This window comes from Hemitrygon akajei, chromosome 5 (genome assembly GCF_048418815.1).
Source record: "Hemitrygon akajei chromosome 5, sHemAka1.3, whole genome shotgun sequence".
Taxonomy (NCBI): Eukaryota; Metazoa; Chordata; class Chondrichthyes; order Myliobatiformes; family Dasyatidae; genus Hemitrygon; species Hemitrygon akajei.
This window is the reverse complement of record NC_133128.1, coordinates 38,288,371-38,303,892: the sequence shown is the minus strand read 5'-3', so window position 1 is coordinate 38,303,892 and position 15,522 is coordinate 38,288,371. Positions and strand designations below refer to the sequence as shown.

Below are 15,522 nucleotides of genomic sequence, written 5' to 3'. Positions count from 1 at the left end.
GACAGGGATAGGAAGTCCTGATAAATGGTCTCAGCCTGAAATGATGACTGTTTACTCCACTCCATAGATGCTGTCTGACCTGCTGTGTTCTCCCAGCATTCTGTGCGTGTTACTCTGGATTTCCAGCATCTGCAGAATCACATGTATGTGATTTACTACACTGTCAGTTTTTTATTCTGTGAATCGTCAATTGTGATCAAAGGGGTCATGGGTACTTCTGCTAAGACACATCTATTTACGAATAACCTAACTACCAATGCCCAAAGGCTGGCAATGGAACCAAGTCTTGCTCGGGTTTCAGACTACAGGAATCTTGCAACAGGTCAGACAGTAGGCAGATTGGCGTGATCTGAGTGTGATCATGCCCAATACCACCAGGTTTTGGAGGTTTCCCGTATTAAAGTGCTTATACTTCCAGATCAACAATAATCTCCCATTCTCAGAAGGGATAAAAGAAAGCAAAAACCAAACAGCTGGAGGATGTGGGCATGCCAAGCAGCATTTGTGGAGGCAGAGGGCTAGTCAACGTTTCAGGCCAAGACCCTGCATCAGCATCGACAGTTCAATATCTCTACAGCACCTGCCACCCCTTGTATTCCTTAAGCTCAATGAGAATTTCAGCCAGATGCATGGCTTCAGCTTACAGAGATGATTCACACTGCTCTTTTAAATAAATTAATTTGATTAGTTTATGAAACAAGTTTATAGATGTGAAGAAAATGAATGCCAGTATCTAATGAGAATGATTACCATACCTTTGAAAATAATGAAATTCTTCTCCAATTAAGAGGTTCTTCATATAACCTCCCATCGCATGGTTGACACGAGATGAGCAGGGAAGCTTCTCTGGTCTGTAACAGAACCAGGGCTCCCCAGTCCTGAGATCAGTAAAGTTACAAAGTGGTTTAGTTTGAGACAAACAGAAATTGCATACAATGATCTGCAAGGTATTCCCCAATTTGAAAGTGCTTTTAAAATACACTCTGTCTGGGTTTTCCTTCCGTATTCTTTTAAGGGCTTGAACCCCTTCACTGGGATGAACCAAAGAAACAGACACGTGGACTTCTCCTGGCCAGAATAAGGTAAAATTGATGTGATAAGTTCCATTTTGATGATCTATAACCGTTCCTGCTGAACCGGCTTTCAACTCTGGAGTGTGGATCCGGGCTTGGAGATAGTCACCCCCGTATTGCTTCGGATTTCCTTCAAAATCGTACATACGCACCATCACCTGTAACTGATCTCCAACATAGAAAGTCTTTCCAGAATTTAAAATAACAAAATATGCATGTGATGGGTCACTGCTTTTCTGAAAAGGCACATTAGGTCTGGGAGGCTTTGGCCATTCAATCATTTTGATCAGAGCTGCACCCTCTGATCTTTCTTCAGGGGTGAAGCTGTGATTCTGATAGCCACATTTTAAAAGTCTGTCAGTCCAAGATGACGGTGTTTCTTCCTTTAGCTGCTCTGCTGTGTGATTAAACTTTGGATCTGGATATTTCTTCCATGTTCCATCTGTTTCATCTCCAAACTGTAGAATGGAATATTTTAGTAAAATAACTATATTTGTACATAAGGTTCATCTTCTTAACTTACCAAATTGAAGCCTCAGAAAATGCAGGCATTTTAATACCCTAAGGGAGTTGTTCAGAATCTTGCCAGATGGGAAGATAGAAGGTCAAAAATGAAGGAAAGAACTGAACTTTGAAAGTAATCTCAGAGTATAGATGTAAAATCATATTACAGAGAAGAGATGTAGATGGATAGTGATGTACTTGAAATCTGAGGACTCTTTGTCCTACTACACTCCTGGAGGCTCTACCATTCATTGTGAGAGTCCTACCCTCCTTTGTCCTCGCAAAAGACAATATTTTTCACCTATCTGAACGAAACCATTTGCCATTCCCCAGCCTGCTTACCCAGCTGACCAAGATACCATCTAATTCTAGATAGCTATCTTTACTATCTATGATAACACACATTTTAGTGTCATCTGAAAACTTACTAACCAAGGCTTAGAAACATAGAAAACCTACAGCACAATACAGGCCCTTCGGCCCACAAAGCTGTGCCGAACATGTCCTTACCTTAGAAATTACCTAGGGTTACCCATAGCCCTCTCTTTTTCTAAGCTCCATGTACCTGTCCAGGAGTCTCTTAAAAGACCCTATCATATCTGCCTCCATCACTGTCACTGGCAGCCCATTCCACGCACTCACCACTCTCTCCATAAAAAACTTACCCCTCTGTACCTACTTCCAAGCAACTTAAAACTGTGCCCTCTCGTGCTAGCCATTTCAGCCCTGGGAAAAAGCCTCTGACTATCCACACGATCAATGCCTCTCATCACCTTATACACCTCTCATCCTCTGTTGCTCCAAGGAAAAATGGCTGAGTTCACTCAACCTATTCTCATAAGGCACGCTCCCCAATTCAGGCAATGTCCTTGTAAATCTTCTCTGCACCCTTTCTATGGTTTCCACATCCTTTCTATAGTGAGGTGACCAGAACTGAGCACAGTACCCCAAGTGGGGTCTGACCAGGGTCCTATACAGCTGCAACATTACCTCTCAGCTACTAAATTCAATCCCACAATTGATGCAGGCCAAAGCTCCGTATGCTTTCTTAACCACAGAGTCAACTTGTACAGCAGCTTTGAGTGTCCTATGGACTCGGACACCAAGATCCCTCTGATCCTCCACACTGCCAAGAGTCTTACCATTAATACTATATTTTGCCATCATATTTGACCTCCTAAAATAAACCACCTCACACTTATCTGGGTTGAACTCCATCTGTCACTTCTCAGTCCAGTGTGCATCCTATTGATGTCCCGCTGTAAACTCTGACAGTCGTCTACATTACTCACAACACCCCCAACCTTTTTGTCATGAGCAAATTTACTAACCGATCCCTCCACTTCCTTTTCCAGGTCACGTATAAAAATCACAAAGAGTAACGGTCCCAGAACAGATCCCTGAGGCACAGCACTGGTCACTGACTTCCTTGCAGAATATGACCCATCTACAACCACTCTTTGCCTTCTGTGGGCAAGCCATTTCTGGATCCACAAAGCAAGATCCCCTTGGATCCCATGCCTCCTTACTTTCTCAATAAGCCTTGCATGGGGTACCTGATCAAATGCCTAGCTGAAATCCATATACACTACATCTACTGCTCTACCTTCAGCAATGTGTTTAGTCACATCCTCAGAAAATTCAATGGCTCATAAGGCACAACCTGCCTTTGACACAGCCATGCTGACTATTCCTAAGCATATTATGCCTCTCCAAATGTTCATAAATCTTGCCTCTCAGGATCTTCTCCATCATCTTACCTACCACTGAAGTAAGAATCACTTGTCTTTAATTTCCTGGGCTATCTGAACTCCCTTTCTCGAATAATAGAACAACACCTGCAACCCTCCAATTCTCTGGAACCTCTCCCATCCCCATTGATGATGCAAAGATCATCGCCAGAAGCTCAGAATCTTTTCCCTCACCTTCCACATTAGCCTGGGGTACATCTCATCAAGTCCCGGTGACTTATCCAACTTGATGCTTTCCAAATGCTCCAGCGCATCCTCTTTCTTAATATCTACATGCTCAAGCTTTTCAGTCCACTGTAAGTCATCTCTACAATCACCAAGATTCTTTTCCTTAGTGAATACTGAAGCAAAGTATTCTTTAAGTACCTGTACTATCTCTTCCAGTTCCATACACACTTTTCCACTGTCACTCTTGATTGCCACTCCTATTCTCTGACATCTTGTCCTCTTGCTCTTCACATCCTTGTAGAATGTCTTGGGGTTTTCCTTAATCCTGTCCACCAAAGCCTTCTTTTGACCCCTTCTGGCTCTCCTAATTTCTTTCTTAAACTCCTTCCTGCTAGCCTTATAATCTTCTAGATCTCTATCATTGCCTAGTTTTTTGAACCTTTTGTAAGCTCTTCTTTTCATCTTGACTAGATTTACAATAGCCTTTGTACACTACGGTTCCTGTACCCTACCATCCTTTCCCTGTCTCATTGGAACGTACCTGTGCAGAACTCTAGGCAAATATCCCCTGAACATTTGCCACGTTTCTTCCATGTATTTCCCTGAGAACATCTGTTCCCAATTTATGCTTCCAAGTTCTTTCCTGATAGTCTCATATTACCCTTTACTTCCAATTAAATGCTTTCCTAACTTGTCTGTTCCATCTCTTTCCAATGCTATGCTAAAGGAGATAGAATTATAATCACTATCTCCAAAATGATCTCCCACTGAGAGATCTGACACCTAACCAGGTTCAATTCCGAATGCCAGATCAAGTACAGCCTCTCCTCTCGTAGGCTTATCTACATATTGTGTCAAGTGGGCCCAAGTGCAGAGAACATAGACAGTTGCATAACCGATTTTTAAGACCTTAAGGCATAGGAGCAGAATTAGGCCATTTGGCCCATTGAGTCTGCTCTGCCATTTGATCATAGCTAATCCTTTTTCTCTCCTCCTCAATGCCATTTCCCTGCCTTCTCCCCGTAACCTTCGATGCTATGTCCAATCAAGAACCTATCAATCTCTGCCTTAAATACACCCAACAACCTGGCCTCCACAGCTGCATGTGGCAACAAATTCCACAAATTCACCATCCTCTGGCCAAAGAAATTTCTTCGCATCTCTGTTTTGAATGGACGTGGCTCTCTATCCTGAGGCTGTGTCCTCTTGTCCTAGACTCTCCCACATGGGAAACATCCTTTCCACATCTACTCTGTCTAGTTCTTTCAACATTTGAAAGGTTTCAATGAGATCACCCCTCATCCTTCTGAATTCCAGTGAGTACAGACCCAGAGCCATCAAACATTCCTCGTATCCTGGAATCATCGTTGTGAACCTCCTCTAGACCCTCTCCAATGCCAGCACATCTCTTCCAAGATGAGGAGCCCAAAACTGTTCACAATACTCGTGAGGCCTCACCAGTGCCTTATAAAGCCTCAGCATCAGATCCCTGCTCTTGTATTCTAGATCTCTTGAAATGAATACTAAAGTTGCATTTGCCTTCCTCACCACTGACTCAAGCTGCAGGTTAACCTTTAGGGTGTTCTGCACAAGGACTCCCAAGGCCTCCTGCATCTCAGATTTTTGGATTTTCTCCCCAATTTAGAAAATAGTCTGTGCATCTATTTCTACTACTAAAGGGCACGGCCATACATTTTCCAACGTTATATTTCATTTGCCACTACCTGGTCCATTCTCCTAGACCGTCTAAGTCCTTCTGCATCCTGCCTGTTTCCTCAACACTATCTGCCCCTCCACAAATCTTCATATCATCTGCAAACTTGGCAACAAAGCCTTCTATTTCATCATCTAAATCATTTATATACAGCATAAAAAGAAGTGGACTCAACACCGACCCCTGTGGAACACCACTAGTCACTGGTAGGCAGCCTCATGTGTGGCACCTTGTCAAAGGCCTTCTGAAAGTCCAAATATACAACATCCACTGCATCCCCTTTATCTATCCTACTTGTAATCTCCTCAAAGAATTCCAACAGGTTCATCTGGCAGGATTTTCCCTGAAGGAAACCATGCTGACTTTGTCCTATCTTGTCCTGTGTCACCAAGTACTCCAGTACCTCGTCCTTAACAATTGACTCTAACATCCTCCCAACTACTGAGGTCAGGCTAACTGGTCTATAATTTCCTTTCTGCTGCCTTCCTCCCTTCTTAAAGAGTGGAGTGACATTTGTAATTTTGCAGTCCTCTGGCACTATGCCTGAGTCCAATGATTTTTGAAAGATCATTTCTAATGCCATAACAATCTCTAATGCTACCTTTGAGCCCTAGGGTGCAGTTCATCTGGTCTGGGTTACTTATGTACCTTTAAGTCTTTAAGCATTTTGAGCACCTTCTCTCTTGTAATAGTAACTGCACCAGCTTCTCTTCCTTCACACACCATGTTAAGGACTGTACCAAAAAGGATAAACCAAAATCCACAAATGAACTGGGAGATACAACCCTACTAAAGTTCAGCTCTGCCGTATTCAAATCAACTAAACCTGACCTTTACAAGAAACCAAAATATGCCCTCTGAAAAGCTATTAAAGATGACAAGTAACTGCACCAGACAAAAACCGAGTTCCAACACAGCTGTCAATTATGGCAGGGCCTACATGCTTAAAAGGCAACAAAATTAGATCGGACAGCATTGCTGACAACAGCATTTCCCTTCCTGATGTGTTTAGAACACATTCTGTGCTTGTTTTGGACAGAAGGGAATGAGTACATCACCACACATCTTGACAGTGCAGCTGAACCCACATTCACCATTGCAGGTATTAGATTAGCTATCTGGAGAGTGAACCTGCAGAAAGCATTTGGCCCAAATGGTGTCCCTGGATGTGTACTTAGATCCTGTGCAGACAGCTGGTGGGGGTATTTGCAAACATTTTTAACCTCCCCTGCTTCTTTCTGTTGTTCCCACCTGCTTTAAGAAGGCCATTATCAACCATGAATCCAAGAAATACATGGCAATATGCTTAATGACTACCACTCAGTAATTCTAATATCCACTATCATAGATGCTCTGAGAGGCTGGTCATGGTATTTATTAAGTCAAGCTTTCCCTACAACCTCAACCCATTACAATTTACCCACTGCCAACGCAGGTTAACAGTGGATAACATCTCCTATACTACATTCATCTCAGGAGTATCTGGACAATAAATACACCTTTGTCAGATTGTAGTTTATTAACTACTGCTCCACCTTCAGTTAGTAGAGATAGGCAGACACATCTCTACCACAATTATTCTAAAGACTGTTGCTCCTTAAGGTTGTGTCCTCAGCCCCTTCTTATACTCCCTGTGCACACATGACTCTATGGCCAGGTTCTGTTCTAACTTCATTGACAACTTTGCAGATGATACCACCATAGTGGGTTGTATCTCAAATAGCAAAGAGTTGGAGTACAGGAAGGAGGTATAGTGTTTAGTGACATGGTGTCCTGACAATGATCTTTCCTGTAGTGTCAGCAAAACAAAAGAGTTGGTCATTGACTTTAGGAAGGGGTAAGTGACCGAAGTCCTACCTATATCAGTGGTGTCAAGTGGGTTGAGAGTTTCAGATTCCAGAGAGTGAATATCACAAATGGCCTGTCCTGAATCAACCATGTAGACACCATGGCCAAGAAAGCTCAACAATTCCTTGATATCCTCAAGAAGCAAGAAGAATTTGACCATATAACCATATAACAATCACAGCACGGAAACAGGCCATCTCGGCCCTCCTAGTCTGTGCCGAACTCTTAATCTCACCTAGTCCCACCTACCCGCACTCAGCCCATAACCCTCCACTCCTTTCCTGTCCATATACCTATCCAATTTTACCTTAAATGACACAACTGAACTGGCCTCTACTATTTCTACAGGAAGCTCATTCCACACAGCTATCACTCTCTGAGTAAAGAAATACCCCCTCGTGTTTCCCTTAAACTTTTGCCCCCTAACTCTCAAATCATGTCCTCTCGTTTGAATCTCCCCTACTCTCAATGGAAACAGCCTATTCACGTCAACTCTATCTATCCCTCTCAACATTTTAAATACCTCCATCAAATCCCCCCTCAACCTTCTACGCTCCAATGAATAGAGACCTAACTTGTTCAACCTTTCTCTGTAACTTAAGTGCTGAAACCCAGGTAACATCCTAGTAAATCGTCTCTGCACTCTCTTTAATTTATTGATATCTTTCCTATAATTCGGTGACCAGAACTGTACACAATATTCCAAATTTGGCCTTACCAATGCCTTGTACAATTTTAACATTACATCCCAACTTCTGTACTCAATGCTCTGATTTATAAAAGCCAGCATTCCAAAAGCCTTCTTCACCACCGTATCTACATGAGACTCCACCTTCAGGGAACTATGCACTGTTATTCCTAGATCTCTCTGTTCCACTGCATTCCTCAATGCCCTACCATTCACCCTGTATGTTCTATTTGGATTATTCCTGCCAAAATGTAGAACCTCACACTTCTCAGCATTAAACTCCATCTGCCAACGTTCAGCCCATTCTTCTAATGGGCATAAATCTCCCTGCAAGCTTTGAAAACCCACCTCATTATCCACAACACCTCCTACCTTAGTATCATCGGCATACTTACTAATCCAATTTACCACCCCATCATCCAGATCATTTATGTATATTACACACAACATTGGGCCCAAAACAGATCCCTGAGGCACCCCGCTAGTCACCGGCCTCCATCCCGATAAACAATTATCCACCACTACTCTCTGGCATCTCCCATTTAGCCACTGTTGAATCCATTTTATTACTCCAGCATTAATACCTAACGACTGAACCTTCTTAACTAACCTTCCATGTGGAACTTTGTCAAAGGCCTTGCTGAAGTCCATATAGACTACATCCACTGCCTTACCCTCGTCAACATTCCTCGTAACTACTTCAAAAAATTCAATAAGGTTTGTCAAACATGGCCTTCCACGCACAAATCCATGCTGGCTACTCCTAATCAGATCCTGTCTATCCAGATAATTATAAATACTATCTCTAAGAATACTTTCCATTAATTTACCCACCACTGATGTCAAACTGACAGGTCTATAATTGCTAGGCTTACTTCTAGAACCCTTTTTAAACAATGGAACCACATGAGCAATACACCAATCCTCCGGCACAATCCCCGTTTCTAATGACATCTGAAAGATCTCCGTCAGAGCTCCTGCTATCTCTACACAAACTTCCCTCAAGGTCCTGGGGAATATCCTGTCAGGACCTGGAGATTTATCCACTTTTAAATTTCTTAAAAGTGCCAGTACTTCCACCTCTTTAATTGTCATAGGTTCCATAACTTCCGTACTTGTTTCCCACACCTTACACAATTCAATATCCTTCTCCTTAGTGAATACCGAAGAGAAGAAATCGTTCAAAATCTCTCCCATCTCCCTCTGCTCCACACATAGCTGACCACCTTGATTCTCTAAGGGACCAATTTTATCCCTCACTATCCTCTTGCTTTTAATATAACTGTAGAAACCTTTCAGATTTACTTCCACCTTATTTGCCAAACCAAACTCATATCTTCTTTTAGCTTTTCTAATCTCTTTCTTAAGATTCCTTTTACATTCTTTATATTCCTCGAGCAATTCCTTTACTCCATACTGCCTATATCTATTGTAGACATCCCTCTTTTTCCGAACCAAGTTTCTAATATCCCTTGAAAACCATGGAGCTTTCAAACCTTTAACCTTTCCTTTCAACCTAACACATCCCCATCAGCCCTTATCAATTTAACCCCACGAGAAACATCCTGTATGGATGCTTAATGGGGCAGCTGCTCTGCCCATGACAACAAGAAGCTACAGAGATGTGGATGCAGCTCAGCACAACATATAAACCAGCCTCCCCTCCACTGACTCTCTCTGTACACTTTGCTGCCACAGTAAAGTAGCCAGCATAATCAAAGACCCCACACAGCCCAAGTAATTTCTCTTCTCCTCTCTTCCATCAGATGGAAGATTTAAGATCCAAGAATGTTTAATGTCATTCCTCAGTACACAAATGTAAAGGAGAATTAAATGTTCATTACTCTGGGTCTGATGCAGCATAAATAACATAAAGAACACAAAAATAACAAACTAAAAGACATGATATATAAAAATAAAAACAATCCGGTAAACATAATGTACAAGTGCTGTTATATACATAAACTGTATGCATATAAAGTGACATTGTTTTGTGATGTATAATCACTGTCCAGGGCCAGTCAGCCTTTTTGCCAACTTCAGCTTTCTAACCTTGCAGCTGTGAGCTTCTAGAGATCAAAGAGTTGTTCTGAGTAAGTTAAATTTCTAATCAATATTCATTGTTCAGCTTCTTGTCTTAAACAAGAACCTGTCTTTGGTTTTTGAAGTAAGTAGCAAGCAATAATTGGTTTGAAGTTAAAAGGACTACTTTCCAAATAAAACAGCACTGTCGAACACAGGATGCTGGCCCCCAGAACTGGGCTAGATGTAGTAGAAGTCAAAGATGTTGTACTAATTGAACTTGGATTGAACCAGACAAGGAATTTGCTTAGAAAGGAAGCCTGCAGACCAGATTGATATCATCACTTAGCACATCACATAACTGATCTGTCAATAGTTGGAAGGGTTGTGTACTCAGAGTCAGAATTCCCAGCATTAATTATGGGTACCTAGGAACTCTGTCCCCAGAAGCTTTCAGATCAGCTGCTTCAGCATTCACTACAGAAAAGGATCCTGGCAATTGAAGGGATGCCTTACAACAGATTGAAAAGCTTGAGCATATAGACATTACGAAACAGGATGTGCTGGAGCTATTGGAAAGCATCAACTTGGATAAGTCACCGATATGGGACAAGATGTACCCTAGGCTACTGTGGGAGGCGAGGCAGGAGATTGCTGAGCCTCCGGCAATGATCTTTGCATCATCAATGGGGACGGGAGAGGTTCCAGAGTATTGGAGGGTTGCAGATGTTATTCCCTTATTCAAGAAAGGGAGTAGAGATAGCCCAGAAAATTATAGACCAGTGAGTCTTCAATGGTTGGTAAATTGATGGAAAAGATCCTGAGAGGCAAAATTTATGAACGTTTGGAGAGGCATAATATGATTAGGAATAGTCAGCATGGCTTTGTCAAGGGCAGGTCATGCCTTACGAGCCTGACTGAATTTTTTGAGGATGTGACTAAACACATTGATGAAGGTAGAACAGTAGATGTAGTGTAAATGGATTTCAGTAAGGCATTTGATAAGGTACTCCTTGCAAGGCTTATTGAGAAAGTAAGGAGGCATGGGATCCAAGGGGACCTTGCTTTGTGGATCCAGAAATGGCCTGCCCACAGAAGTGGTTGTAGACAGATTATATTCTGCATGGAGATCAGTGACCAGTGGTGTGCCTCAGGGATCTATTCTGGTACTTTACTTCAGTATTCACAAGTGAAAAGGATCGTGATCAGGATGAGGTTGAAGTAGAGCGGGCCTGTGTGCTGGACAGTGTGGAGATTAAGGAAGAAGAAGTGCTGGATCTTCTTAAAAACATTAAGACTGATAAATCCCCAGGGCCGGATATGATACACCCCAGGCTGTTGTGGGAATTGAGAGAAGAAATCACAGGAGCATTAGCTGTGATCTTTGAATCCTCTTTGGCTACAGGGGAAGTGTCGGAGGACTGGAGAATGACAAATGTAGTTCCCTTGTTTAAAAAAGGTAATAGAGAGAAACCTGGGAACTATAGACTGGTGAGTCTTACGTTGGTGGTCTGCAAACTTCTGGAAAGGATTCTTAAGGATAGGATCTACGAGCATTTGGAGAATGCAGTCTACTCATGGATAGTCAACATGGCTTTGTGAAGGGAAGATTGTGCCTCAAGAGCCTGATTGAGTTTTTTGAAGAGGTAGCAAAAGAAATTGATGAGGTTATAGCAGTGGATGTGGTCTACATGGACTTTACCAAAGCATTCGACAAGGTCCCTCACGAGAGATTCATCCAGAAAGTCACGAGGCATGGGATAAGTGGAACCTTGGCTGTTTGGATAAAAAATCGGCTTAAAGGAAGAAAGCAGAGGGTAGCTGTGGAAGGAAAGTATTCTGCCTGGAGGTCAGTGACTAGTGGAGTGTTGCAGGGATCTGTCCTGGGACCCCTGCTATTTGTGTTTTCTATAAATGACCTGGATATAGAGGTGGAAGGATGGGTGAGTAAGTTTGCAGATGACACGAAGATTGGAGGAGTTGTGGATGGAGCTGTAGGTTGTTGAAGGTTACAAGAGGATATAGACAGGGTGCAGAGTTGGGCAGAAAAATGGCAGATGGAGTTCAAACCAGAAAACTGTGAGGTGATGCATTTTGGAAGGACAAACTGGAAGACTGAATACAGGATTTATGGTCAGTTACTTAAGAGTGTGGATGAACAAAGGGACCTTGGGGTTCAAATCCATACATCCCTCAAGGTCGCTGCATAGGTTGATAGGGTAGTTAAGAAGGCCTATGGGATGCTAGGCTTCATTAACAGGGGGATTGAGTTCAAGAGTAGAGAGGTCATGTTGCAACTCTACAAATCTCTGGTGAGACCGCACTTAGAGTATTGTGTTCAATTCTGGTCACCTAATTATAGGAAGGGTGTGGAAGCTATGGAGAGGGTGCAGAGGAGATTTACAGGATATTGCCTGGCTTTGAGAACAAGTCATATGAAGAAAGGTTAGCAGAGCTGGGACTTTGCTCTTTGGAGTGTAAAAGAATGAGAGGGGACTTGATAGAGGTCTACAAGATTACGAGAGGCATAGATAGGGTAGATAGTCAGTACCTGTTTCCCAGGGCACAAACAGCAAACACCAGAGGGCATATGCACAAAATTAAGGGAGGGAAGTTTAGGGGAAACATCAGGGGTAAGTTTTTTACACAGAGGGTTGTGATTGCCTGGAATGACTTGCCAGGGATGGTGGTGGAGGCTAAAACATTAGGGGTATTTAAGAGCCTCTTGGACAGGCACATGGATGAAAGAAAAATGGAGGGTTATGGGGTAGTGTGGGTTTAGTACTTTTTAAAGGATTATATGGGTCAGCACAACATGGAGGGCTGAAGGGCTTGTACTGTGCTGCAGTGTTCGATGGTTCTATGGTACCCCTTCTCTTTGTGATTTTTATAAATGACCTGGATGAGGAAGTGGAGGGATGGGTTAGTAAATCTGCTGATGACACAAAGGTTGGGGGTGTTGTGGATAGTGTGGAGGGCTGTCAGAGGTTATAGCAGGACAATGATAGGATGTAAAACTGGGCTGAGAAGTTGCAGATGTTGTTCAAACCAGATAAGTGTGAGGTGGTTCATTTTGGTAGGTCAAGTATAATGGCAGAATACAGTATTAATGGTAAGACTCTTGACAGTTTGGAGAATCAGAGGGATCTTGGGATCCAAGTCCATAGGATACTCAAGGTTGCCGCGCAAGTTGACTATGTGGTTGAGGCGGCATATGGAGCATTGGTCTTCATCAACCATGGGTTTGAGTTTAAGAGCTGTGAGGTAATAAAAGACATTAAAAAATTTGAAGCTATGGAAAGGGTGCAGAGGAGATTTACAAGGACGTTGCCTGGATTGGGGAGCGTGCTTTATGAGAACAGATTGAGTGAACTTGGCCTTTTCTCCTTGGAGCGGCGCAGGATGAGAGGTGTATAAGATGATGAGAGGCATTGATTGTGTCGATAGTCAGAGGCTTTTTCCTAGGGCTGAAACGGCCATCACGAGAGGACACAGTTTTAAGGTGCTTGGAAGTAAGTACAGAGGAGATGGCAAGGGTAAGTTTTTTTACACAGAGAGTGGTGAGTGCATGGAATGGGCTGCCAGCGATGGTGGTGGAGGCAGATATGATAGGATATCTTCAGAAACTCTTGGATAGATACACGGAGCTTGAAAAAAGAGGGGTATAGATAACCCTAGGTAATTTCAAGTGACAGGCTTTGGATGTTTCAGAAAGGACAGGGAGGAAGGCAAAGGAGGTGGGGGCATGGCACTGTTGATCAGAGATAGTGTCACGGCTGCAGAAAAGGAGGAAATCATGGAGGGATTGCCTACGGAGTCTCTGTGGGTGGAAGTTAGGAATAGCTCTACTGGGTGTTTTTCATAGACAATCCAATAGTAACAGGGACATCAAGGAGCAGACAGGAGAATAGAACCAATCAAGTGTGACAGTGGAAAAGTGTGTATGGAACCGGAAGAGATGGCAGAGGTACTTAATGAATACTTTGCTTCAGTATTCACTATGGAAAAGGATCTTGGTGATTGTAGGGACGACTTGCAATGGACTGAAAAGCTTAAGCATATGGATATTAAGGAAGAGGATGTGCTAGATATTTTGGAAAGCATCAAGTTGGATAAGTCATTGGGACTGGACGGGATGTACCCAAGGCTGCTGTGGGAAATGAGGGAGGAGATTGCTGAGCCTCTGGCAATGATCTTTGCATCATCAATGAGGATGGTAGAGGTTCTAGGGGACTGGAGGGTTGTGGATGTTGTTCCCTTATTCAGGAAAGGAAGTAGGGATAGCCCAGGAAATTATAAACCAGTGAGTCTTACTTCAGTGATTGGTAAGCTTATGGAGAAGATCCTGAGATGAAAGATTTATGAGCATTGGACAGGCGTAATATGATTAGAAATAGTCAGCATGGTTTGTCAAAGGCAAGTCGTGCCTTACGAGCCTGAATGAATTTTTTGAGGATGTGACTAAACACATTGATGAAGATAGAGCCGTAGATGCAGTGTATATGGATTTCAGGAAAGCATTTGATAAGGTACCCCATGCAAGGCTTATTGAGAAAGTAAGGAAGCATGGGATCCAAGGGGACCTTGCTTTGTGGATCCGGAACAGGCTTGCCCACAGAAGGCAAAGAGTGGTTGTAGATGGGTCATATTCTGCATGGAGGCCAGTGACCAGTGGTGTGCCTCAGGGATCTGTTCTGGGACCCCTACTCTTTGTGATTTTTATGCATGACATGGATGAGGAAGTGGAGGGATGGGTTAGTAAATATGCTGATGACACAAAGGTTGGGGGTGTTGTGGGTAGTGTGGAGTACTGTCACAGGTTACAACAGGACATTGATGGGATGCAAAACTGGGCTGAGAAGTGGCAGATGGAGTTCAACCCAGATAAGTGTGAGGTGGTTATTTTTGGTCGGTCAAAAATGATGGCAGAATACAGCATTAATGCAAGACTCTTGGCAGTGTTGAGGATCAGAGAGATCTTGGAGTCTGAGTCCATAGGACACTCAAATCTGCTATGCAGGTCGACTCTGTGGTTCAGAAGGCATATGATGCATTGTCCTTCACCAATCGTGGGATTGAGTTTAAGAGCTGAGAGGTAATGTTGAAGCTATATAGGATCCTGGTCAGACCTCACTTGGAGTGCTGTGCTGAACTCTGGTTGCCTCAGTACAGGAAGGACGTGGAAACCATAGAAAGGGTGCAGAGGAAATTTACAAAGATGTTGCCTGGATTGGGGAGCATGCCTTATGAGAATAGGTTGAGTGAACTCAGCCTTTTCTCCTTGGAGCGATGGAGGATGAGAGTTGACCTGATAGAGGTGTACAAGATAATGAGAGGCGTTGACTGTGTGGATAGTCAGAGGCTTTTTCCCAGGGCTGAAATGGCTAGCATGAGAGGCCATAGTTTTAAGGTGCTTGGAAGCAGGTACAGAGGGGATGTCAGGGGTAAATGTTTTACGCAGAGAGTGGTGAGTGCGTGGAATTGGCTGCCGGCGATGGTGGTGGAGGTGGAAATGATAGGGTCTTTTAAGAGACTCCTGGATGGATATATGGAGCTTAGAAAAATAGAGGGCTACGGATAAGCCTAGGTAGTTCTAAGGTAAGGACATGTTCGGCACCGCTTTGTGGGCCAAAGGACCTGTATTGTGCTGTAGATTTTATATGTTTCTATGTATCTTATTTCTAATTAAGTATGTTATGTGTGATGAGCAAACCATGGGGAGATGGGGTCCAGAGTTGACCACCATGAACTATG

The 15,522-nt window shown here is 43.1% G+C and overlaps 1 protein-coding gene across 6 annotated transcripts in view; it reads right to left on the bottom strand.

Moving 5' to 3' along the window:
• LOC140727645 (NXPE family member 3-like) overlaps nt 1–15,522 on the bottom strand; it is a 129,138-nt gene that overhangs the window by 16,522 nt on the left and 97,094 nt on the right. For all 6 annotated transcript variants that reach the window (XM_073045260.1, XM_073045262.1, XM_073045259.1 and 3 more), the window contains one exon: nt 756–1,531. In XM_073045260.1, coding sequence (XP_072901361.1) covers nt 756–1,531 — 776 coding nt within the window. The remainder of the gene's footprint in view (nt 1–755; nt 1,532–15,522) is intronic.